This window comes from Telopea speciosissima, chromosome 4 (genome assembly GCF_018873765.1).
Source record: "Telopea speciosissima isolate NSW1024214 ecotype Mountain lineage chromosome 4, Tspe_v1, whole genome shotgun sequence".
Taxonomy (NCBI): domain Eukaryota; kingdom Viridiplantae; phylum Streptophyta; class Magnoliopsida; order Proteales; family Proteaceae; genus Telopea; species Telopea speciosissima.
The window spans coordinates 956898-983303 of NC_057919.1; the positions used below are offsets into that span (position 1 = coordinate 956898).

At 42.6% G+C, this 26406-nt stretch overlaps 2 protein-coding genes and 1 long non-coding RNA gene across 3 annotated transcripts in view; 2 read left to right on the forward strand and 1 right to left on the reverse strand.

The window, feature by feature from the left end:
• The window catches only part of LOC122658887, a 46480-nt gene extending 32580 nt beyond the window's left edge, over positions 1–13900 (forward strand). Inside the window, exon 5 of the mRNA XM_043854041.1 lies at positions 13872–13900. Within this exon, the coding sequence (XP_043709976.1) occupies positions 13872–13874 (3 nt within the window). The 3' untranslated portion in view covers positions 13875–13900. The remainder of the gene's footprint in view (positions 1–13871) is intronic.
• On the reverse strand, positions 1950–18737 carry LOC122658889. Its single transcript, XR_006332503.1, has 3 exons — positions 18726–18737; positions 15614–15618; positions 1950–2134 (listed from the first exon to the last, which is right to left on the reverse strand). It is a non-coding gene; the product is annotated as an uncharacterized LOC122658889 (long non-coding RNA).
• LOC122658885 (DNA polymerase kappa) overlaps positions 3523–26406 on the forward strand; it is a 115076-nt gene continuing 92192 nt past the window's right edge. The window contains 6 exon segments of the mRNA XM_043854034.1: positions 3523–3676; positions 10703–10875; positions 13203–13376; positions 13552–13677; positions 13679–13858; positions 13981–14067. Coding sequence (XP_043709969.1) covers positions 3598–3676; positions 10703–10875; positions 13203–13376; positions 13552–13677; positions 13679–13858; positions 13981–14067 — 819 coding nt within the window. The 5' untranslated portion in view covers positions 3523–3597.

A 26406-nucleotide genomic window follows, 5' to 3' on the forward strand; every position in this document is an offset into this window, starting at 1 on the left:
CTGCATTTGCATTGATATTACTTGATTATTACATATTGATGTTAATGTTACACTGCTTACTCTAGAAATTGAACTGTACATTCATATGCTATCATGATTAGACTGCATTGAGCTAGGATGTTTCATAACTCAGTGCCATGACCCTTACCAATAGGGGTTGAGGTGTTGGATAACCCGTGGTAGGTCCGAGAGGTAACACCGGGATGCCATTTCACTGTCCCCATGTTAGCGATCCGCTCCACTGTGGGATCAACAGTAGGGTTAGTCTTTGGGGGTCTACTAGGGTCCGATGGTTCATGCCGGAATTGGTGGGTCTTCACCGTAGTAGAATACTTTCCCTCGAGTGACCGATGGTTCATACCGGGACTAAGGCTAGTATGCTGCTACAGTAGCACTTATACCCCATGCGACTTAGTATCCATGTTAGGAGCATGCTTACTTAGGACATTCATCATGACTCTTATGATATGTTTGCATGCATTTTCTTACTGGACTCAGTGGAGCTCACCCCTTGTGATCACATTATTTTTCAGATGATATTGCTGCTACTTCTGTGGGAGTCTCCTCCACTCAAGATGCTCCTTCAGTTCTCGGAGTCGATACTCCTCTCTTGGTGGAGCACGATGCTTAGTGTTCCTACGACGATTGTACTTTCACTTGAGCTACCTGGCTAACAGGCTACTTCTTTCCTTTTTCTTTTTTTGTATAAACACTTTTGTATAAACATGTATATAAGTCTTTTGGGTTTTGGGATACTTTTGTGAAGATGTTATGTAACTCAAAGTTTCACTTAATATAAACACTACTGTTAGCACTAGATCTTCTTTATTTACTACCTTATTCTTATATTAAATTGCTTTCGCTGCATTTAATTCTATATTTATGAATGAGACTCGTGAATAGAGTGCAACACTTGCGATCCTGGTGGGTTGGTTGGATGTGAGATACATCCAGTCACACTTTGCCCTTATAAACCGGGCTGGGGCGTAACAACTACCCTTCAAAATCTATGTTTGGATGTCAAGGGTAGTTTAGGAATTCAAATTTATTTAACTGGCTGACATCATCACTTAACAGCATAAAACTAACGGTAGGGACTAATTTGTCATATTGGGGTCTAAACCAAGGGGTGATTTGAGTTTCGTTTGAAAACCAAGGGGTGATGTGTAATTTACCCTATTAAATCATTCACATCTTTGCACTTTTTCATTTTCTAGATTTTTTTAAAAGATGTATTTGTACAAGGTGATTTGAGTCTTTTCAAAAACCAGGGGGTGATTTGAGTTTCATTTAAAAATCAGGGGGTGATGTGTAATTTACCCTTAAAAATAATTAATTATACATTAAAAATTAGAGTAAATAGATAACTTTATTTCTTCCTCAAGTAATTTTTAAGCATAAGTTTGATAGTCTCCCCCATCTGGTTGAGAGTCTGCTTGAGATAACTTGGTGTAGGAATTTTGGATTTTATAGATTTTTCATACTTGAGGATTTGGGGGCTAGTAAAGAGTTGTTATGTAGAATAGCAAAAACAAAAGCTCTTTTAGTTTTTTATTTTCTTTATTTGATTGGGGGGGGGGGGGGGGTTGGTGAAAATTCTTAAATGTTGAGAAATAGGCACTAAAGCTTGGTTTTATTTCTTATTTGATTAATGGATGGAGAATTCTCCTTCAATTGCTCTTCTCAAGCAAGGCCACAAGAAATCAATTTTTGTACAAAGAAAAAGCATTGTTGTGAAGGCCTTCATCTCCTGAATCTGCAGAAGCAGCAACTCCAATCGCAGCTTGAACTGGAGTCTCCAGTTGGGTAGTTCCTATCTCAGATCTTGAAAAGCCACCCTCATCTGTCCCTGATGCTATGGACCAGCAGCTTGAACAACTTCAAACTGACCGTGATGCTGAGAAACAAAAAGAAAAATATTTGATACCCACAATATCCTCACCATACCATAGGATAATAGCTGAGCTCAAGACTAATGAGAGAAGAAAGGCCTTGGAAGAGATTCTGTATGCACTAGTTGTGCAGAAATTCATGGACGCAAATGCATCTTTGATACCCACAATATCCTCACCATCATCATCACCCTTCTAGCCGAGTAGACACATGGCCAAGTCAAGAGGAGAAGCTTGTGCAGCTACCAAGTCAATACTGTTTATTGAGGATTTGGAGTACTTGCAAGTTCTAAAAATATATGATTTTATTGTTGCCATAAGTTTTAAATTTTAGTGTGAGATGTCATACTGTCATTAATTTTTTATGGTCATACATGATCATGGTGGATGTTTCATTTTAATTTGGGAAAAGTTTTCATGCACGGTTGTGTAAGCTGTGTATGTGAGAGGGTTTCTCACAAAGAGTTGGAAAAGTCATAAATCCCCACCCATTAATTAATGCCTTGAAACTCCCACCTTCTCACATACACGGTTTACACGACCGTGTATGAAAACTTTCTCCTTTTAATTTTTAGTAAGTTTTGTCAAGTAATGATCCATTAATTTGGTAAACGGAATTGTCTTGTTTTTTTGTTCTAAAAATGTTTATGGAACAAGTTTATCAAACACCATTTTTAGAGTTCAAAAGCGTGTTTTCAGTACAGAAATAGAAAAAAAACTGATAAAGATAAAAAACAAAACAACCGTTTTAGTATGATTTCTATTAAAACGGATTCAGGGGTGTACAGTGATATTACTTTTTTTTTTGGGTCATGGCACTTGTTTCCTATGGCCTGATTTGGTATGATTTCTATTTCAATTTCAGGGGGTGATTTTTATTTCTGAAATTGTCTGGTTTGATTTTTGCACCTTATTTCAGTGAAATAGAAATTCTGAAATAGTTGAGGAGCTGCTTCAGAATTTCTATTTCATTTGATTTAGCACTCTTACTCTTGAATGAACACATGGTTAATTTCATGGGCAAAGTAGTAATTTCATGTTAAAAATAAAACACCACCCTTCTTCTCCTAATGGTCTCACCATCACCACCCCACTCCCACCATTGCCACCGCCACCACCACCCCACTCCCACTGCCACCACCACCACCACCACCACCACTACTACCCTGTTACCACCACCACCACTACCTCGCTACCACCACCACCACCACCATCACTGTCGCTGCCACCACCACCACCCCCACTACTTCCACGTCACCACTACCCTGCCACCACCGTCACCACCACCACTACCCCGCCGCCACCACCATCATCTTTTCCAAAGAAATATAGAGAATCTATTATTAGAATTTGAACTATCAAATGGATTTTTTTATTCTTGAAATATTTCATATTGATACAACCAATACAATTTCAATTTTTTGACTATTTTAAGAAATCAATCCAAAATTGAAATAAAAATCATACCAAATCAAGCCTATGCTATTTCAGATTTCGGACCTAACTCAGAATGTATATTTCAGGTTTAATAATCACAACTTTAGTTCATTTGTTGCCAAAAACTTGGCACGGAACGTTTGTACAGTGATATTACTAAAATACCAATACATGTGTTCCCGCGATGGCACCGCTCCCCTTATTAATTTGGCCGTCTTTTATCGGCGAAAGGGCAGCCTGTGACGGGAAGAAGGGTGCAGAAGTGCATATGGGAGAGACGTCAGAGTCGGCCGGAGCAGCTCGGCCATGGCAATCTTACCACACCGTTTATACAAACGCTAAAGCAGGTAAATATTGCGTTTATGCTAAGATAGGATTTTTGTTTTACCGATTCGTGCTTTGCTGATCGAATACGATGAAGTCAAATCTATGGTCGAAGGATTCTGTATTTAATCTGGAGTCTTAATGTTTTCCCTGGATTCTAGAAGTTTTACTCAACGGGAAACGACTGGCTTTGACGCCTTCAACCGTGGTTCTCTTGCCACTTTGGATCGATGGAGCAGTCTAAAACCTACTTACCCGATAATATCGCACAAATGGCTTGAAAAAATCGACTCTAGTCGATATGACCAGCTCTAGCTTGAAGGCGTCATTGACAACGCATGGTGTAAGTCGCTGTTAACGCCAAAAAGAAAAAAGAAAGAAAAAAAAATGAACTCAAACTCCGTCTAACACCTGGGATCTAGGTGCTGCTAGCTTTTTTATCTGCAAAAAACAGTTACGTTAAGCCTGCAATTTCAAACTGTCAATTTTTCTCTTCCTGATTTTCTCAAATAAATTCATGATTATAGCTTTCATAGCTCCCTTAAGTAACTGTCAACTGTCAAGTGCCAGTAAATAACTTTTTTTTTGGATGAATAAAAATATATTACGAAGAAAAAAGAAGGAATATACAAGCCCAAGGGCAAAAAAGCCGAAACAAGGGACTAGTTAGGGCGCAAAATGGAAGAAGGGAGGCCCCAGGAGACAACAATGAGCCTGTTCCTTGGGGAATCCTTAACATCCTTGAGGGGGAGGGATCTAACTTTTGATGAAACATAAAAAAAGATGGCCTTCCAAATCATGTCTAAGGAGCGGGAGTTGGATGTCCATCTTCTGAGGTTTCGTTCCATCCAAATGTGGGAGATAGTGGCGCAGAAGGCGATCTTGCCAGCCGAGTCGCAAATTGACTTCCCTCCGAAGGTCATGTCGATCCAAATCCATTCCCTGCTGAGAGGAAGATGAGTGCGCCGACCAGGCCAGCAATGGCAAAGAACTCGGGTCCATATGGAGGAGGCAAAAGGGCAAGTGAAAAATAGGTGATCGACGTCTTCAGTCCCGTTCCAATAGAGACAGCAGCTGGAGGGGACCTGAATATGCCGATGAAGAAGAAAGGCTTGGGTAGGAAGACAGCTTGCAAGGGCGCGCCAAGCAGTGAGGCTATGCCAAGGAATGTGGCCACGAAACCAAACAACTCTGTACCAAGGACAAGGGGTCCCTCTATGTCTAACCAAATCTCAAGTGGAGTGAGAGCTGAATCTGCCCGAAGGGGAAAGAAGCCATAAGATGGTGTCGCCTCTGCCTCTATGCCCAGGGGGGATGGGGGGAAGGGAGCTCCAGAGGTCAGCAAGGTGGGGAGGGGAGGGGGGAGGGGACCATGAGCCACTGGAGATGATAGCAGCAATAGAGGCAGATCTGTCCAATCCGGAGGAGTAAATATCTCTAGGGCTGACAATGGAAGAGAGAACACCAGAAGGGTGCCACTTGTCAAGCCAAAGCAAGGTAGTCGAACCATCATCAATCCTGCTAGAAATAGCATCTCTGGCTAGCTGCCTCACCTGAAGAATTCTGCGCCAAACCCAAGAAGAATCAGCCTGAGGGCTAACGGACCAAATAGAGTCACTGCGCAGGGGTCCAGAATACACCCAAGAAGTCCAGATGGAGGATTTGTTGGTGAGGATCTTCCATATGAGCTTGATGGAACCAGCAATGTTGACATCTTTTATCCTCCTAAGCCCGAGGCCTCCTTCAGATTTGGGGACACAAAGGGAAGCCCAGCTCATAGGGTGGAGGAACCTGGCAGAGTCAACACCTTTCCAAAGGAAGGCACACATAATAGATTCCGCTGCCTTGATGGTAGCCTTTGGAAGACCAAAAATACCGCTCCAATAAATGTAGCAAGACTGAAGCACCGATCTGATCAGCTCGAGACGACCCGCGTAGGATAAGAGTTTGGCTTTCCAAAGCTGCAACCTCTTGCGAAGAAGGTCTAAGATGGGGGAGCAGTGGTGGGCAGACAGTTTGGCAGGGATAAGGGGAAGGCCAAGGTAGCGGACTGGGAGGGTGCCGATGGTACATCCTGTGAGGGAGGAAAGGGTAGCTTTGGTGGTGTCAGGAACTCCGGCAAGGAAGATTTTGGACTTAGCCAGGTTGATGCAAAGCCCTGAAAGGCCTTGGAAAAGGTGGAGGGAAGACATGATGGACTCAATGGAGAGAGAGTCGGCTTTGGAGAAGATCATAAGATCGTCAGCAAAGGCAAGGTGAGTCAGGTTTGTGGGCTTACATTTAGGGATGGGGGAGATGAGGTGGAGATCAGTTTTGGATTGGATACTGCGGGAGAGAACCTCGAGGGACAGGCAAAAGAGAAAGGGTGAGAGGGGGCAACCCTGCCGGATACCAAGAGAGGAGGGGAAGAACCCAGCAGGACTGCCATTCAAGAGGACCGAGAAACGGGGGGAGGAGATGCAAGAGTGGATCCAGTTGACAAAGATGGGGGGGAAGGACATTTTGAGGAGGACTTGGGAGATGAAGTTCCAACGGATGGAGTCAAAAGCCTTGTGAATGTCGATTTTCAAAAGGGCGATCAGAGAATGGGACTTGCGGTCGGCCGCGGACAATTTCCTGGCAAAGGATGATATTATCCGAGATGCTTCTCCCAAAGAATGAAGGCAGATCGTTCACGATAAGGAGTCAATGACAAGGCTGAGCGGTTGGCAAGGATTTTTGTGATGAATTTGTAGAGAAGGTTACAAAGGGAGATGGGTCTGAAGTCAGAAATGGACGAAGCTCCAGGGAATTTGGGGATGAGACAGAGGAAGGTGTGGTTGATGTAGTGAATCTGGTGAGGGTTGAAGAAGAAGCTCTTAATGGCACTGATAAGCTCAACGCCAATGATGTCCCAGTAAGTGGAAAAGAATCCCATGCTGAACCCATCAGGGCCTGGAGCTTTGTTAGCCTTGTGGGAGCGAACAACGGAGGAGATTTCGGAGTCAGAGGGTATGGAGCTAAGAGAGTTGAGGAGATGGGAGGGGGGAGGAATTTGTTGATAAGATCATCGGGGAGGGGGGAGAGGGTGTGGGAGGGAGGGCAAAAGATATCGGTGAAATGGTTCACGGCCTCAGCTTTGATGGCATCAACAGAGGAGAGGAGAGATCCATCAGAGGAGGTAAGAGAGAGGATGGAGTTGGAGTTGGAGCGGGCTTTGAGGGAGCGGTGGAAGAAGGCGGTGTTTGAGTCGCCGAGCTCAAGCCATTTGATCCTGGATTTCTGCTTAAGGAAGCTTTCTTCTTGGGAGAGAGAGGAGGCAAGCTCGGAAGTAGCAATGGTTTCTTCTTCAGCAAGGGAGGGGTTGAGGGGGTCAGACTGGAGGCGGAGTTGGATGGCGGAGAGGATGTCTCGACAAGAGGAAACACGAGAAGAAATAATGCCGAAGGTGGTGGAATTCCAGGCTTTGAGAGCCACCTTGACATTTTTGAGTTTTTTGGAAAAGGCGAGGAGGGGAGAGGAGAAGGATTGGACTGGGATGTTCCAAGCAGCTTGGACAACGGGAAGGAAGCCAGGGTGAGAGGACCACATGTCAAAGAAGTTAAAGGGTTTAGGGCCAAAAGAAAGAGAGGGAAGGACAAAGAGAGAAATGGGGGAGTGGTCAGAGAGACCAGGAAGGTCAAAGAAGGGATAGGAGGAAGGAAGAGAGTAAAGCCAAGCATCATTGACAAGGACTCTGTCGAGCTTGCAGGCAACTTTGTCAGGGCCAGAGCGCTTGTGCCAGGAGAGATTAGCACCTGACCATCTGAGGTCGCTAAGCTCAGAGTCCTCCAGATAGGAGTTGAAGGCTGCAACTGCTTGGTGGTCTAGAGAGGAACCACCCAGTTTTTCGTGGCTAAAACGGACGACATTGAAGTCACCTCCAATACCCCAAGGGGAGGAACTGACAGAAGAAGAGATGGATCGAATGTCGTCCCAGAGGGGGATCCTATCAGGGTGATGGTTGAGGGCATAAACCATGGTGAAGAAAGAAAGGTGGTTGTGAAGGTGATCTGAAATGCTAAGGTGGAGAAGTTGGGCAGAGGAGGAGGAGACCGAGATTTGGAATTTGGTGGGATCCCAGAGAACCCAAATTCGGCCATGGGGGGAGTGGTTATAGTTAGAAAGGAAGGACCAAGAGGGGACAAGGGAGTGGGCGATGCGGGAAGAATTTTGCTTGAGCACTTTGGTTTCAAGGAGGCAGCAGAGGGAGGATTTGGTGGACTTAAGATGGGCACGAATTTCAGCTTGTTTGGCGGGAGCATTGAGCCCACAGACGTTCCAAATAATCCAAGGGATCATGAGAGAGGGGGGGAGGGGGCAGCCAACCAGTGGAGGAATTAACCTTGGACCCCGGTGGGACACTGCGAGGCCGGAGACGGTAGTCTTTCAAAGGGGGAAAGCAAACTAGGGAAGGGGAGGAGGGGGGGATGACACAAGGCGATGTGGGCCCAATTGAACCTGAAGGGTGAGCTGGGACTGGTTCGGCTGGGTTCAGCCGTATTGGTATAAGTGTGGAAAGGGTGGTTAAGTGGGTAGGGGGGAGGGTATGCGAGTCGGTTCGACAGGGGCCAGGTTTAAGTGAGAGGGGATAAGGAGGGGGAGGTTTAATTGAGAAGGGACAAGGGGGGGCCACGAGGAGTGGTCAACGGGGTTATATGGGGAACAGAGGACCTCGGTGGTGGTGGGTGAAAGCTAAAAAAGGGGGGGTCTTGTAGCGTAGCAGTGGGGGGGCTGATGTTTAAGGTAGTAGAAGGGGAAGGGGAGCGAGGCAGGGCCAAAAGGTGAGATGCAGGGGGTTTCGCAGAGAGATGTTGCAGACCTTCGTTGAGAGTCAGCCTGGACTCCTTGGAAGCCGAAGAGACAGTGACAACACAATCGTCTTCAGGATCGAGACTCATGAGGGCAGCGAATCGATTGTGGGCTGCGTCAGGAGAGCAGCGTGGTAGGTGGGCCTCGGGGAGCTCGCCAAGAGAGATCTCTGCAGGTTCCCGGTGACTTCTCCGACGACGATTCCTTTGTTTTTTCCAGCCGCGAGGGGGGGGTTTTGGGGTCGCCTGCCTCAGGCGCCATGGAGGTCATCGTTGATTGCTCCACTGTCACAACCGCGATAGAGCCAGTCGAGTTATCTCCAGGAGTAGCAACCACCTGAGAAGAACCAAACAGGGGGATCTTAGGGACGGTGGAATCAGCAGCAGGCAAGGCAAGCGAAGCCTCAGCAGGCAAAGCACCTGTGGCCAAAGACGAAGCAGGAAGGAGTTCTCCAGCTGGGGTCTCAGCCTCGACCGGCGTCACCAGAGCAGATTGGGAAGAAGCCGAGAGATCCTTGGCAATGTTGGGGTTCGGCACGCAGCTCTTCGAGGTGTGACCAAAGAGTTTGCAGACAGAGCAGCGGTGGGGCAGACCTTCATAGAGGACACGCTGGGAGAAGGAGTGACCATCTTCTTCCTGGATTGTGACGTAATCAGGAGGGGAGTCCTCAGCACTAAGCTCAACATAGATGCGAGCAAAGGAGAGGCGGTCCATTTTTTTTGTGCGCTCATCGGAGAAGAGGGGATTGCCGACAGTCGATCCGACGATGCTGAGACCAGAGGGGCACCAGTAATGGAAGGGGAGGCCAGGAAGGTTGATCCAAATGGGAATGGACTTGAGGTTAATCCTAGTGAGGGTGGAACGATGATCCCATTGCCTGAGAAAGATCTGCTTCCTTCCAATCTGCCAGGGGCCACCTTCAAGAGCTCGGGCTTGGTCACTTCGTCGGAGAATCAAGATGAAAATCCCACTAGATAACAAGTAGATGTAAACAGCAAAGAGCTCGCCATTGTTTGAGAAGAGAGGACTTGACGATATGGTAAGGAGGACGGCTACCCAGGAAATGCCCCACAAGGCAGCACTGCCATTTGGAGATTTCTTCGTCGAGTAAACCATTGGTGCAGAAGCCAACTTTGGAATCTTCAAGGGAGGTGGGTGGGACAAAATGGAGAAGATGTCCGGCAGGGGTTGCAGAGGTGCTACCGGAGAAGAAGGAAGTCCAAGGGTTTAGCGACAGAGGTAGGATGGTCGGGAGCTGGGGTGGATGGGGGGGAGTTGGGAGGAGAGTGGGAGGGAGGGTCAGAGAGGGGAGCAGGGGGCAGGAAGCAGGGGAGCAGGCAGCGGTGGGGGCTGCCGGAGAAGGAGGGGGCATTCCGGGAACAGCCAAAGTTAACTCATCTCACTGAGGGACCTTTTTCCATCAGGTTGGGTAGATTCAATCAGGGTAAATGGGGAAGAAGAAGAGATGAATGTAGAAGTGGGTAGCCAGTAAATAACTTATCATAATAATCATAATCATATTGAAAAATCCGTTTCTCTTTCTTCAACTCAAAAGGGTGATTATATGGCCTTTTGTGCTTGATTTTTGCTTTCATGCCACCATGGGGAGACAAAATTCTGAAACAAAAATTATAGAACTATCCGCTGCTTAATCTAATGTATCTAAATGATCCCCAGACTTTTGGGACCAGTCATGTCCATTCCTTGGTTAATTTTGCATCGAATGAAATCGTCAGAGTTTAGTTTTTTGTGCAATATTATCTGCTACTTTGTTCACCATTTGGATGACATTTAACTATAGACACTGATGATTTTGGATCCTCAATGAATATGGTACTAAGTTATTCTATATATGTAAAGTCTTTCACTATCTAATACAATTAGTTTGTAATTCTCCATAGGGTATTTTTTTCTTAGTAGGAATGGCGACAATCTTGAATAATTCACACTCAATCAAGTGATTTGGCTTCATTATTTGTTCTAAATATTGGATATTTTCATTTGGATTTCGTAAAGATTTGAGTGGAAATGAAAAGTTTCTAAAGTTTGCATCATTTCATCCATGTTCTTTTACGGCTGTAACACGGTTGCATGATTTGAATGACACTCCTTTTTTTGGGGGGAAGAAATGCTGTAGTTCACTTCTCACCTTGTCCAGTTAGTCATACTTGATAGAATTATTCATTTCCATCTGAACCTTTATGCCCGTGATGTTTTAGGAATGGATGGAGTTGACAAGGAGAAAGTGCAGAGGATAGTTTACGAGATGAGCAAAGGATCCAAATATTTTGAGAACGAGGAACGCAAGGAAGCCTTCATAAGACAAAAAGTTGAGAATATGCGTGCTCGGTGTGCAAAGCTCACAACAATGGATATGTCTCATTATCAAATGGTATTTCTTTATCTTATTTTCTCTGCTAACAGAAACAAAGGGTTCACAAGGCAAATAGATTCACTAATAATAGCAATATCATGTCGGAAATGGGTATTCACGCAACAATGAGCTCAATGTGTCGACATCTCTATTCACCATCCTTGTGCATTGTATCCTTGCTCACTTGTTTTTCTCAAAATGCTATTAAGAAAGATGTTCAGGGAGGAAATCATGATATGATTTTCCTTGGTCACGAGAGGTCTTTTTAATCCCTTTTTCTCGTTGGATTCTCAACATATGGCATGGAAGAATTCCCTTCATTGCCACCAGTTTAGGAGGTCTTTTTAATCCCTTTTTCTCGTTGGATTCTCAACAAATGGCATGGAAGAATTCCCTTCGCTGCCACCAGTTTATGGTGCACTTGTGGTGCAAGATTATATGAAAGGGTTTGGGGTTTTTTGTACAGATTCCTATGTGTCTTTACTGTGGTAATAATGTATTATTCATTATTGCAGTATTGTAAGCATTCCATAACATGACAAAATTGAACATACTGAAGTTGACTGGTGTCATTAAAGAGCAATTGGAACATGGTCAAATTGTGCCCTGCACATGAAGAGTGGAGTTAAACTAGATGACCTTCCGACCAAAAAACCATTATTGACTTTGATTTTCTCTGGAGGAAGCTAGGTATGAGTGATATATATATTCCCATTTGAGGGGTCTCTTGATATCTAAGGGTGTTATTGTCATTTTGAAATATATTAAGTAGTATCTGTGATGCAGAGCTGAAGCACTACATCCGCAAGAAGAAGAAGAACAAGAAGCTGCTGCCCAAGTAGAAGTATTAGTATTAGTAGTAGTGGATCCATACTTAGTTTTTGTTAGTGTTTTTATGTTTTTAAATTGAACCGGCCCAACCTAGTTGAACTAGTGGTTCAATTTAAGTGACTTGAGTCACCCTTTTTATTATTATGTAAATTTTTTTTTTTTGGGTCCACACCACACTCCCACGATTTATTTAGGAGTATGGATTAGTTTAAGTCGGCTAGGGGTATTTTAGACTCCTAAGCTTATTAGGTGTAAGACTTTAAGCCCTATTTAAATTAATAGAATTCGTGGAGCTCGTTACTCTCCACTTTTGAATTCGAACTTGCTTGTGCAAGCTGCTGCTGCTGCTTCTCTTCCACTGTGAAGATTGCTTTGTGTCTGATCAAAGCAGGTGGGATTGGTATGTGATCCAATTGACACCTTGCGGTGTGAAGCCCGGGTGGTTTGTACAAGCTCTCCTTCAAGTTTTCCTTTGCAAGTTTCAATTTTTATTCGAGGTTCTGTTGCTGTTGATTATTCGCTGCAAATAGAAGTAAGTTTGAGACATCCCCAACCCCATACTTCTTCTAAACCCTCTACAGCCCAACCCTAGTTTCCCCCCTTTGTTTTCTTCAATTTCCCATCATCTAAATCACTTATAGACCTTACCTACCATCAGAATCACTTCAACTTCAAACCACAGCATCTCCAGTACACCCCCTCCACTCGATCCAGGCCTCTGCCCCATTCAGTCCTCAAAACCCTAAATTCTTTCAACTCCCATTAAACCCCAAAACCCTAAAATTCTGTCCAGACAATTCCAGCCATTAAAAACCTTCCATACCTTGGCCGAGTGTTCATCTCCACCCCTGGAGAACTTGACCCAAAGCTCCCTCCCTGATTCCAATTATAAACCCTAGATTCCTTCACTTCTCCCTTTTCAAAAACTCGAAACCCGAAATCCGAAACCCAAAACCCTAACCTGCTGCCATTTAAGTTTTCACACTTCCGCTTATCAAACCATCACTGGACCTTCACTGATAGACTCCCCTACACCTGCCTAGCATAACCAACCCTTCAAACCCTAACCTAACCCAAATTTTGACCTAAATCCATAATTTCACCGATTGGACTGCCTGTTCATACCAGATCCTGTAGTACTGGTTCCTAGTGGGTCTTCTACCTACATAGGACTACATTAAGCTGGCCATTCCTTCACTTATTCGGGGTGTCTACTTGATAGAATTTAAATGAAATTATGGAGTCTCTTATTCTGAATTTCTCTCCCTTTTCTCTACCTGGTCTATTCTGTTTCATTTTTTCCTCTTCAAACCCTATATATTAAGAAAGCGTGACCAGACCCACTATAGCATGGGTATAACCACAGGTACACTATAGCCATGTAATCAGTTTGGTGTCCATTCAAAATAGCTCTTGAACACTGTTGCAATCATTAACCCTCCTTCCAAATATCTTAGGGTGTACATGTGCCTCTGAATGGAATTATCTCTTGTTTTATCTTGCTAATGTTTCAGGTTGCTGATAAAAGAATTTTTGAGTTGGAAGCCGCACGTGATCTCTCAAAAATTTGGCTTCATGTAGACATGGATGCTTTCTATGCTGCTGTTGAAACATTAGAGAACCCTTCATTGAAGGGGAAGCCAATGGCTGTTGGCAGCATGTCTATGCTCTCAACTGCTAATTATGAGGTGTGCATTGCTAGCTGTAAGTCCCTAGAAAGAAAGTTTTAATAGGCATGAGACTTACTCAGGTTTAGGTGATGCTTTTGATCTTCGAGTATCCAGTTAAAGAATCTCATGTTTGTTATTCTATTTCAGATGTGGCTTCAATTGAGAACATTATATGATTGCTTTGAATGTGTAGGCACGGAAATTTGGTGTTCGTGCTGCAATGCCTGGTTTCATTGCATGCAAATTGTGCCCAGAATTGATTTTTGTTCCCATAGATTTTGAAAAGTACACTTATTACAGTGACTTAACTAGAAAAGGTTAGATATTTTATTTTTGAGCTTGAACTGTGCCCAAGGTTTCAATTGCTAGTTGATTTAATTTATATGTTCTCTTTCTTAGTGTTCCAGAAATATGATCCCAATTTCATGGCAACTAGTTTGGATGAGGCATACCTTGATATAACAGAGGTCTGCAAAGGAAGGGGCATTAGCAGTGGAGAAGTAAGTTAGCATGTAAAATATCTAATTGCTTCTCCATTTCTCTTTGTTAGAAATAATTTTTATAGTGTGTTGTTTGGCTACTCCTTATGTCTCATGACACTTGTTGTCTTCTTGTTGTGAAGGTTGCAGAGGAACTCAGAAGAGGAGTATATGAGGAGACTGGTCTTACATGCAGTGCTGGGGTGGCACCAAATCAATTACTTGCTAAGGTTCCTTACTTCCTTTCCCCTCTTATAAAGTCACAATCTTGTTAAAATAATTGCCTTTTGCATGATCATATGTTCAGGAAAGTGACCTTACTATGGAAGAACTACTTATTATCTTTTTTGGGGTTACAGAGGGTAATTTACATTTTATAAATCATAAAGAAATTTTTCTTGACACTTTCAGATCATGATGGGAATAAAAAATGATTGTTGTAATTTGGTTATACTCGTAGGTATATTCTACCCTAACGGTATACTTGTAATTTTGATCTTTTCTCATTTATTATAAATAGAACTTGGCTGTGATCCCTTGGGACACAAGCAACTATTCTCCAATCATTTCCACCATGGTATCAGAGCGGAAATCAGTCTTTGGATCCCTGCCCTAGTACCTGTCCTTGTGCCTATGCTGCCACCGCCGCCATTGTGAAGCAACACAGCAACACCGCCTCTCTGAACCCTATTGGAATCACCTCCAGCACCCTTCCGCTTCGCTCTTTCTCTTTTTCCTCTTGTGACACAACCGACCACCGCTAGAGCTCCTATAGGCCCTCACACCTCTTTCTGCGGCTCCTTTCTCTCTCACGACTTCTTTCCTTTACCGCGAGAGCTTCGTTTTCCTTTCTCTCTCTTCTACAGCCCTCTTCTTCTTCTTCTCTAGAGGGCTTCTACATGATCTAACCCTCGGTGGTTCTCTTTTCCCACTGAGGGTCCCTTTTTTGTGGGTTTGGTTTGCTTTGTATGGACTAAACCAACGACTTCTTTTTCCGCTGGTTTTTTTTCCCTGTGATGCTCCTTTGCTTCAACCGCTTTTTCAACTTTACCGTGCTGTAGCCAGCAGTTGGGATTATCTTTTGATCAACAATCATGTTTGGTGAAAGTACCACATCTACTAACATTGAATGTGTGACTCCTCGCAACACTAATAGCTACTTTCTTTCATTTCCAGTTAGCTCCTTCGAGTTGGATGGCAGCAACTATTTGATGTGGTCACGTTCTTGGTTGCTCTCTATTGCTACCCGTGTCTTTACCGGATACCTTACGGGTGAAGCTGTGAAGCCTACGACTGTTGGTCCTTCGTTACAAAAATGGACTTCTGATGACCCTCTTGTCATGTCCTTCTAGATTAACTCTATGCAACCCTCGATTGCTCGTGGCTATCTTCTATTGGACTCTTCTGAGAAATTTTGGGAAGCAGCCAAGGAAATCTACTCTCAGGTTGGAAAGACTGCACAAGTCTATGAGTTGCGTAAGAGAATTCATGGAACCACCCAGAAGGATATTCCTTGTCCTAGTACCATTCTGAGTTTCACAACACGTGGTAGGAACTTGATTTCTATGAGACCTTTCAGGCTACATGTTTTACCGATACTGGCAATTTCAAGAAACATGAAGATATGATCCATTCCCTTCCTTAGAGCAGTCCTATGCTCTAGTTTAGCTTGAGGAGAGCCGTTGGACAGCCATGCTACAGCCCGTTTCCCAGGAAAGATCAGCTCTCTACACTGGTCCAGGCTCTGTCTGGTTCTCAGTCACGGGGTGGTTCTACCTGCACTTCTAATTGTCCTTATCTGATCGTGAACCGGAGAAATATGAGTATTGCGGGAAGGAACGTCACACAAAAGAGTGTTCTTGGAAGTTATATGGCCTTCCTACCTCCACCGCTACACGTGGACATGGCCATGGCCGTGGCCGTGGATGGGGTGCCTCGGACACTGCTCCTGCACATCACACTGAGGTGCCTCCTCGTGCATCCATCGAGGGCCAGTTTTCTCAGGATAAGTTACTTGTTCTCAGCCGACTGATGTCCAGACTGGAATCCACTTCTTCATTAGCACAGACTTCTATTGCTTCTGCCTCCAACTTTGTGCACTCAGGCATCCCTTTTGTTGGTCATTGTGCTTTTGCTATTCCATCATCTTGAAAATTGACTTTGGCGCCACTGACCATGTAACTGGTTCCTCTTAGTCAATTTTCTACCTTTTATCCAGGTCCAGGTAAGGAACGTGTTCGAGTAGCTGATGGTTCTTTTCATCTGTCTCTGGGAAAGGATCCATTTCTTATTCTACTTCCTTACCTTTATCGTCTGTTCTCCATGCGCTCAGTTTTTCTACTAATCCTCTTTCTATTAGTAGTATTACTCTGGACTTAAATTGTAAGGTCACCTTTTTTTCCATCTCATTGTGTGTTTTATAATTTGGTGACGGGGAATGATTGGTGATAGTAGATTGAGTGGTGGTCTATATCTGCTAGAGGATAGTCACCCTGTGAGTGCTGCTTCAGTTCTTACCCCTCAAGCTCATCAGTTGGATTCTTCTGCTTCCGCCTTAATAGAGTTACATTGGTGGCATCAACGTTTAGGCCACCCACCTCTTAGGACTTTATCTCTTGTTTTGCTAGTCTATTTTAGAAGTGTAATCCTAATGACTTCTTGTGTGATGTTTGCGTTTTTGCCAAGCAAACTCGTGCTGTTTACTGTCTTTCAGAAAATATGAGTACTAAACCTTTTGTTTTAATTCGCTCTTATATTTGGGATCCTTCTCGTTGTGTGTCTATTTCTGGTTATCGTTATTTTGTGACCTTTATTGATTGCCATTCTCGTGCTACTTGGGCATATTTGATGCGCCATAAGAGAGATGTTTTATTGCTTTCAACTTTTTCATCGTATGATTAAAACCCAGTTTAATGTATTGTTAAAGTTCTCCGTAGTGATAATGGTTAGGAATATTTTGAGGGATTTTTTCAGTTCTGTATTGCTGTTGAAGGCTTCATCCATCAGACTAGTTACGTGGATACTCCTTCACAAAACGGTGTCGCGGAATGTAAAACCGCCATCTGTTGGAGGTCGCACATGCTCTAATGTTTGAATTGCATGCCCCTAAACATCATTGGAGTGAGGCTGTCCTTACTGCTGCTTACTTTATCAACCACATGCCTTCTCACGTGTTGAGTTCCTGGTCTCCTTTGGATGTTCTCCAACAACAGTCCTCTTTTACTCTTCCTCTCCAGGTCTTTGGCTTTGTGTGTTTCGCACACAACCATCACCTTGTTAGTAAACTTGATCCTCGGGGGCTCCGATGCATTTTTGTCGGCTACTCTGACACTCAGAAGGGCTATAAGTGTTACCTCCGCCCTCTCGTCGTATGTTTGTCATTATGTATGTTGTGTTTGATAAGTCCGCTGCTTATTATTCCTCGACTCCTCTTCAGGGGCAGAGTTCTAGTGACGATGTGCTGCTGAGTGTTCCTCTTGATAGTCCCTCCTTGTCTCTTCCTTAGCTCGATGCGTACCCCTCTATACAGGGGGAGCAGCCTTCTACTGACAGTGTACCAAGTGCTAAGCCATTGCTGATTGATCCTCTTGATAGTCCCTCCTTGTCTTTTCCTGATCTCGATTTGCACCCCTCGTTGCAGGGGGAGCAGCCTTCTTCTGACAGTGTACCAAGTGCTAAACCATTGTAGGTGTTCACTCGCTCTTGGTCTCACAAAGATTCAGCCGATATTACCACTACTGCTGCCATAGTTGTCAAGGCGACCCAAGACAGTGGAGGGGTGCCTAAGAGCTTAGGCAACAAGGCGCCCGCCTAGGCGACCAAGGTGACTAAGTTTTTTTTAAAATTTTTATTTCCCCTCTTTTCTATCATTATTTAGTATGCTACAATATATACATTATATCATAAAAAATAAACATTAAGCCACATCAAGTCATCAAAAATCAACATTAAGCCACATCAAGTAATCAAAAATCAACATTAAGTCAAATTAAGTCATCAAAAATCAATATTAAGCCACATCAAGTCATCAAAAATCAATATAGAAGTAGAAGACAGCAGAACTGAAGAAGCAAGCTATTGGAAGTTTAAAACAATCAAGACATACATTTGGTTTATATTGTTCTTGGAATTGGTCATTGTCTTGGTATACCTAGTCTCACATTTGGTTTATACTGTTCTTAGAAAATATGATCTTATCTATAATTAATTAAAATGCTCTTGATTTAGAGAAATGTTTTTGTTCTTTGAGAAGTTTGTATGGTCAAATGATTTTATTTTTACATGAGACTTTTTGTATTAGGTAGAACACAAAACCAGCTTTCCAACAAGTCTAACATTGCTTAAATTTTATTTATATTGAAGGAGTTATGTTCTGGTCAAACTTTATTTGATGTGCTCGAATGCTGTCAAAATCGCTCTGAATGAAAAAAAAAAATTTATATATCAAAACAAATGAATATTTTACCACACTTTCGGTTTTTAACAATGTTTACCATATTAAGATTTATGGAATTTTTAGATTTGAGAAAAACTCCAACATTAGAAAGTTGAAAATTTCACCTACTGCAAAAAATCCAGTTTTTGTTCTTGAATTAGGGGGTTGACTTTTTATCCTTTTGGAATTTATTTTTTAACTATTTTTTATTGGATTCAAATAGAGGGGTATTGCTTATTTATGAATAATAACTTAAATATTTATGAATAAACATTTACTTAAATGATATTTGGCATAAATAAGTGTCCAAGGGCCTAAGGTGTTCAATACCACTAAGGTGGTAGTTGCCAAGGGCCCCAAAAATCCGCCTGGATGCCTAGGCGATGCCTTGACAACTATGACTGCTGCTCTACCTGGCCAACCGCTCTCCTCAGATCTAGGACCGCCCATCACCTCATCTGAATTGGTAACCTTCCTCCTCTTAGTGATGGCTCTTTGAATTTTCCTATTGCTGTGCGTAAAGGGAAAAGGAGTTGTACCCATTACCAAGGTTCGAAAACTCGGGTCTCGTTGCCAACTCGGATCCTTGAAAAACCGAGTCGAGTTGAGTCGAGATCTCGCCGAGATGGTGCACTTTTTTTTTCTTCGACTCGAAGCCTCATCTCGGTGGGTTTTAGACATAGTTTGGGTTTGAAACTTGGTATTTAACCTATTTTAGGCCATTTAAACACAATGACACTATCAGATTTTGCAAAAAACAGAGTCCAAATAGGAGTTTTACTTAGTGGGAAAGTAGGACAGACACTTATGCTGGAAACCAGGACAGACACAGGACAAACACACTTATTTATGTTTAATATCATTTACTTAAGATATTATTCATATATAAGCAAATACCCCCCTATTTGAATCCAATAAAAATAGTTAAAAAATCAAATTCCAGAAGGAAAAAAAGTCAACCCCCCAATTTAAGAACAAAAACTGGATTTTCGGCGGTAGGTGCAATTTTCAATTTTCTAATGCTGGGGTTTTTCTCAAATCTAAAAATTCCATAAATCTTAATATGGTAAAACATTGCTAAAAACCAAAAGTGCGGTAAAATATTCATTTGTTTTGATGTCCAAAAATATTTTTTCATTCATAGCAATTTTGACAGCATTCGCGGACACCGAATTATGTTTGACTGGTACATAACTCCTTCAATATAAATCAGATTTAAGCAATCTTGGACTTGTAGGAAAAAGGGTTCTTTCTTCTCCTCATAGTCACATGTGTGTAGAAGCCTTCACTGATGCCGATTGGGCAGGCTTGATGATCAATGGTCCATATTTGGCTATTGTACCTTTGTAGGAGGTAATCTTGTGACTTGACGGAGTAAGAAGCAAGCTGTTGTTGCTCGGTCTAGTGGAGAGGCTGAATTCCGTGCTATGGCACATGGCATATGTGAGTTGTTGTTGCTTAAAGGTCTTCTTTATGACCTTGGTGTTCCAATTCACCCATGACGCTGTACTGTGATAGCAAATTTACTATTAGTATTGTCCATAATCCTGTTCAGCATGACAAGACAAAGCATGTGGAGATAGACTGCCATTTCATCAAGGAGAAACTAGATCAGGGAGTTATATTTATTCCATTTGTTCAATCTGGTGATCAATTGGTCAATGTCTTCACTAAAGGGCTTAGTGGTAAGGTGTTTCATTCTATTTTTTGCAAGTTGGGCATGTGTGATATATATGCACCAACTTGAGGGGGAGTGTTGTAATTTGAGTATTTTGGGTATTCGAGTGTATTCTACCCTAATGTGTATTCTGCCCTTCTTTCCATGTGTATTCCCTCCCCCCCCTTTCTTTCCATGTGTATTCTCCCCCCCTCTCTCTTTCTCCTCCCCTATTTCTTGGGTTTTTGATAATGATATTTATTCACAAAAAAAAATTAAAATAAGCCCTTAGGTAACTTATTTGCATCACTCACCCTCATATTCCAGTGACACTTTGCAGTATTGATTCTCAGTCCATAATAAACCTTCAATAATAATATGAGTACAATCAGAAAAGTCCTCTTTGAGTTATTTATTTTCACCTAATATGGTTTATCCTTTTTTCCTGCAATCCTGTCACAAGCTGATCTCCCAATGGATTTCACTGGTCCATGATTAACACTGCATTATCTTTCTTCAATTGATTTTATCACTCGTTGATGGAAATGATTGGGGAATAGTTGCTTGTATCCGAAGGGATCATATCCAAGTTCTATTATAATAGAGCCATATCTAAAATAGTCACTTTGCGGTATCTCTCTTTCCTCAATTCGCACCATGTCTGTATCCATCATAGTATGACTAAAATTACACATCGTATACTCCTTCTTCAATCTACTAATCTTAAAGCCACTTGTTTCTAAGCTTGATCTCTATGGCTCTAGTTTAGCATTAATCCCTGCTTTTGTCTCGTCCACCAAAATGATATCATCGGCGAAGAGCATACACCACGAGACCTCGTCTTGTCATCCATGATATGCACAAAAAGATAAGGTCTTAAGGCTGATCCCTGATGTAACTCAATCGTAATTGGGAATTCCTTGCCTCGACTTCCCACATATCTCATGCTAGTTACCACATCCTCATACATATCTTTAATTATATCTAAATATTTACTCGACAACCCTCTCTAGGGACTCGGTCATAGGCTTTTTCCAGATCAATAAAAACCATATGGAGATCCTTCTTGCCATCTCTATATCTTTCCATGAGCCTCCTCAATAAGTAGATAACTTCAGTTGTGGATCTACCTGCCAAATTGGTTCACCGAGATAGGGGTCTCTCTTTGCAGACGGGCTTCGATAATCTTCTCCCAAAGTTTCATAGTGTGGCTCATAAGCTTTATGCTTCTATAGTTATTGCAACTTTGGATATCACCTTTATTTTTGTAGATCAGGATTACAGTGCTTCTCTATTCATCTGACATTTTCCTTGTGTTCATAATCTTGTTAAACAGGTTGGTTAACCAATATACCCCACAATTTCCAATGGTTTTCCACACTTCTATTGGGATCTCATCTGGGCCTTGTGTCTTGCCTGCTTTCATCTTTCTTAAGGCTTCTTTAACTTCTATCACACTAACCTTTCGTACATATTTATGACGTGTGGTATTTTGTTGAATAATGTACTTGTTCGAGTCAATTCTTCTCAACCTATCTCCATTTAGTAAGTCACAAATATACTCATCCCATCTCTTCACAATATCCTCATCTCTCACTAACACTCTTTCATCATCACCCTTGATACACCTCACCTGGTCGAAATCTCTACTCTTCCTTTCTTTGATCTTTGCGATCTTATATATAGCTTTTTCCCCTTCTTTTGTGTTTAGGTTGGAATAGAGATCCTCATATTTCTTTGCCCTAGCCATCCCTACAATCTTCCTAGCTTCGTTTCTAGCTTCATAATACTTCGTTTTATCCTTTGTTTCTTTAGTCCTTTGCCATGACTTTCTTGGTCTTAATGGTTGCTTGGACGTCACCCCTCCACCACCAAGTCTCTCTAGGGGCTCGATGGCTACCCTTCGCTTCCCCTAGCACATCTTTGACAACCCTCTTAATACAAGACATCATCTCGTTCCACATCACAGTGGTGTCTCCCTCAAAGTCCCACTTTCCTTGTTTGACTACATTATCTGCAAATGTCCCCAAGGATTTTCCTTTTAATCTCCATCATGTTATCTTAGGGTATATAGGTTCCCTCGTCCAACCTTTTTGTACACTGAGACCCATATCCAGGACCACTAGTCTATGTTAGGTGGTTAGGCCCTCCCCAGGAATAACCTTACAGTCCTTGTACCTCATTCTGTTAGCCCTTCTTGTTAGGAAGAAGTCTATTTGACTGGTATGATTCCCATTTTTATAGGTAACTATGTATTCCTTTCTTTTTTCAAAGAAAGTGTTCACAATGGGGAGATCATAGGCTACCGCAAAGTCTAGGAGTGAGGTCCCCTCCTCATTCCTTTCCCCAACTCTGTAACCGCCATGTATATCTTCATAACCTCTATGATCCTTCCCTAACTGTCCGTTCAGGTTACCTCCAAAATAATTGATTCATTTTGGCCAAAACCCTGCATTAAATCATCCATGCGTTCCCAAAACTGACGCTTACAAATTCCATCCAATCCTATTTGGGGTGCATAAGCGCAAACAACATTGACACCATCTTCTATAACGCCCCCAAATCCGTCTAGGAGTTTGGTCGTTAACTGTCCACAAGATCATACGTCTTAGGGAAATGTGAACTGGAGTGAACTCGACTATAAGCTATCCTGTAACCTCAAACATAATTGCAGCGGAAGTCTCTATCCATATCCATTTAGTCAACAAGATTAAATTCATGTTTCCAATAGTACTGAAAATTTAACTAATTACGTCATCTTAAAACTCAAATTAATCAAAGTTACATGTCCTTAAAAATTCAAGTCTAAAACAGAATTTAAATAAACTTCAAGATTCAATCCTAATGTATGTCTCCGTCACAACCATAAGCTCTGTCCTCTTGATTCTCCACACAGGTCTGATCAATATCTACGGTCTCCTCATCTGAAACATGATAAGGGTAAGCTTCGGGAAGAAACTTAGTGAGATAACATCCAAACCTCATACAAATATTTAAAAAAAATATGCACCTTTACAAAGTTGGAAAAAATATATACATAAACATTAGGGTTACTCATCCCTATAATAAATTTCACAAAAACAACAACATAGCATATTCATAACCAAGTACAAACATCATGCTTACACAAGGCCAAAAGCATAACCCAGATATCTGAATTTAATCATGAGCATGCACATCAATGTAACCACAAACATCTGCCTTGCCCCATACTACAAGTTGATGCAGAAGCCGAAACCATGATTAATTTGGCTGTTCTTTGATTTTTCGTTGGAGCCTTTTTATTTGTTTGTTCTTTTAGCCTAGGGTTAAAACAGTCTTTTTCATGGTTTATCTTCTTAGTTCCCCTCCACGATTTTAGAGGGATTAGTATTTTATTTTATTTGTTTTAGTTGTTTACACTTATACTCCTATTTAGAGTATAAGTCTATTCTATGTTTTATACTTAGGATTCAGATTAGGAATCCCAACTCCTAATCTGATTAGGATTGCTTTAGATTGATTATTTGTAAGGCCTTTAGGCCCCCATTTATTATTATAAATAGTAGAATCGTGGGAGGCTCCCCCACCTATTATGTTTGAAATTTTGTTTCTTCTTGCTGCTGCCGCCATGCTGCTTGCGCTTTCTCTGTCTTGTGTGTCATATCAAGACCCCTTGTGAGTAATATCAAAGGCTAGGGCTGGAGTAATCCGGCGACTCCTTGCATCTTGCAGATCGGGAGGTTCGTCTTCTTCTTCCTTCAAGTTCTTCAAGGTTGCTGCTGCTGAAATTCTGCAATTCCAGTAAGAGTTACAATTTCCTGCAACTTTATCATCTCTTCTTCTTACTTCCATCTAACCTAATCGACTTCCCCAAACCCTAGCTTCATCTACATTCATCACAGCCCTATTCCCTCATCAGATTACACTCAAAACCTAACCACAGGTCCATCACAGTAACCCTCCCACTCGATCTCAGTTGCAGCCTCACCTATCCACTACAAACCCTAAATCCCTCCCTCAACATAAAAACCCAGAAACCCTAAAATCTGCCTAGACCTAACCAGCCATCAAAACCCCCCACCAAAGTCCAGCCGAACCACCCCCTCCCTGCTAGGAAAACTCGACCTAAAGCCCAGCCCCTAAATCAGCTCCTAAACCCTAGTTTCAACTTAGATCCTAAATCTGAAAACCCAAAACCCTAACCCTAATATTTCTGAATTTCTATTTCTTATTCAAACCTCATTAAAACCTATTCTAATAGACTCCTAAAATTCTGCAGACCATTTCCCAATAAAACCCTAACTCAATCTCCCATTCCTAACCCTAATTTTGCCCTAGTTACCCTAAACTGCCTATTCGGCCAACCCTAAAACAGAACCTGGTCCTAAGTGAGATTTATTTCACCTAGGCTACATCAAATTGGTATCAGAGACATGGCTGAACATGGCAGCCCTGCTATGGATCCCAAACGACCACCCCAACCTGATTCCCTTGCTGCAATCATGGCTATGCTGCAGAAGATCTCAACAGACCAGCAAGTTCTTGGTGATCGAATGACAACAATAGAACAAAGGCAAGCTGTGCCTCTTGTAAGCAACCCTCTATATGTAAAGGAAGACAGATTCCAAGTTCATTCTGAAGTACATGGAACTGCGGGAAGGGATGAATATCATAGAAGTCATCCCGGGACGTCACAGGGACCACAGAGATCAGTCTAAACATGACCGAGACTACGAGGGATCGCGTAGGTATGGCGAGAGATGACTACGAGAGAAGACAGGACAGAACTACTGAAGCACCTCGAAGACCTAACTTTGAGGAATATTTGAGGTCCTACTTCACCTGGAGATGAAGCTACTAACCGGCGGTTCGATACACGAAGGTCAAGCTAGAATTGAAAGAGTATGATGGGCATGGTGATCCACAAAAATTTATGGCGGCTTGCGGCCCTAGATGACTACTTTGTGGTATGATTTGCTGAAGACCGAAAGATGAGGCGCACGCACTAAACTAATTGGTTCTCGCTCGAGAATGGTGGCGCAAGGCGAGCGGGACATGGAACGTGAAGGTAAAGCACCTACCAACCGGGAGGATATGAAGTATGATTTGAAAGAGAAGTACTTACCAAGACACTACACCGCTCGATGCAAGATCAATTCAACTCCCTTCACAAGGGAACATGATCGTATCCGAGTACATGCAAAAGTTTGACTCTCTCTCATCTCGCACGACACAATAGAAAGTGCTACTCGGATGTTGTCCCGATTCCGGTTGGGATTGAGATCGACATCCTCGGGCTATTGGCGTTGTGGATGTTCGGACGTCAAGGATTGTTTTGAGAAGGCATTGAAGGTGAAGAATTATTGGTTGGGAATAGAGGATTTGATTCTTCCACCGAGGGTCTTGTCAAAACTTTTTCAGCATTCAAGTCTACTACTACTAGTCACAATCGAATGGAAATTCTCTTGCTGGTCCTACTCGATCAGGCTACTCCTGGTAGTTCTTCCCGTCCTCCACGTGCTGATTATAAAGGTAAAGCTCCCATGGACAGCAATGAACCCCACAAGTGTTTCCATTGCAATGAACTTGGGCACTATGCCAAAGATTGCCCACAAAAGCATAGACCTGTTAATGTGGCTGCCAAGGCAGAGGAAACCTCTGAAGAGCACGATGAGCATGGCATATATGCACTACCCCCTGATAGTGATGAAGACTTAGACCGTCACCTTGAAGATCTAGATGGTGGTGCTCAAGGTGTCCATACAATTGCTCAAGTTCTCATGGATGATGTGGTTGATTGTGACAAGGTAATTGGGAACATTTCACAGGGAGACAGTATCAAGCAAGTTGCTGTTCTTGAAGAGGTGGGGCTGAATGAGAAGGTTATAAATATTGAAGACCCTTTGGAGGTTGAACACATTGATTTTGTGATGCCCCCTTGGTTCTTCGACGAGAAGGCCCCACGACTTGAAGACCATATTCCCACTGTTATAACTTCAACAGAATTCTGCCAGGGAAGTGTTGAAGCTGCTGCCCACATGTTACTTCCTCCTCCTCATCACAAGGTTCGTGGACGAGTTTCTTCACACAAGCATTGGTACGTGGACTCCCATTCATGAAGTCAACAAGCTCAGCCCCAAGTTGCCAGAGCGTTGCATGGATTTCACCCATTCATCGGAGATGAATGTTTCTAAGTCGGAGAGAGTTGATGCAGAAGCCGAAACCATGATTAATTTGGCTGTTCTTTGATTTTTCGTTGGAGCCTTTTTATTTGTTTGTTCTTTTAGCCTAGGGTTAAAACAGTCTTTTTCATGGTTTATCTTCTTAGTTCCCCTCCACGATTTTAGAGGGATTAGTATTTTATTTTATTTGTTTTAGTTGTTTACACTTATACTCCTATTTAGAGTATAAGTCTATTCTATGTTTTATACTTAGGATTCAGATTAGGAATCCCAACTCCTAATCTGATTAGGATTGCTTTAGATTGATTATTTG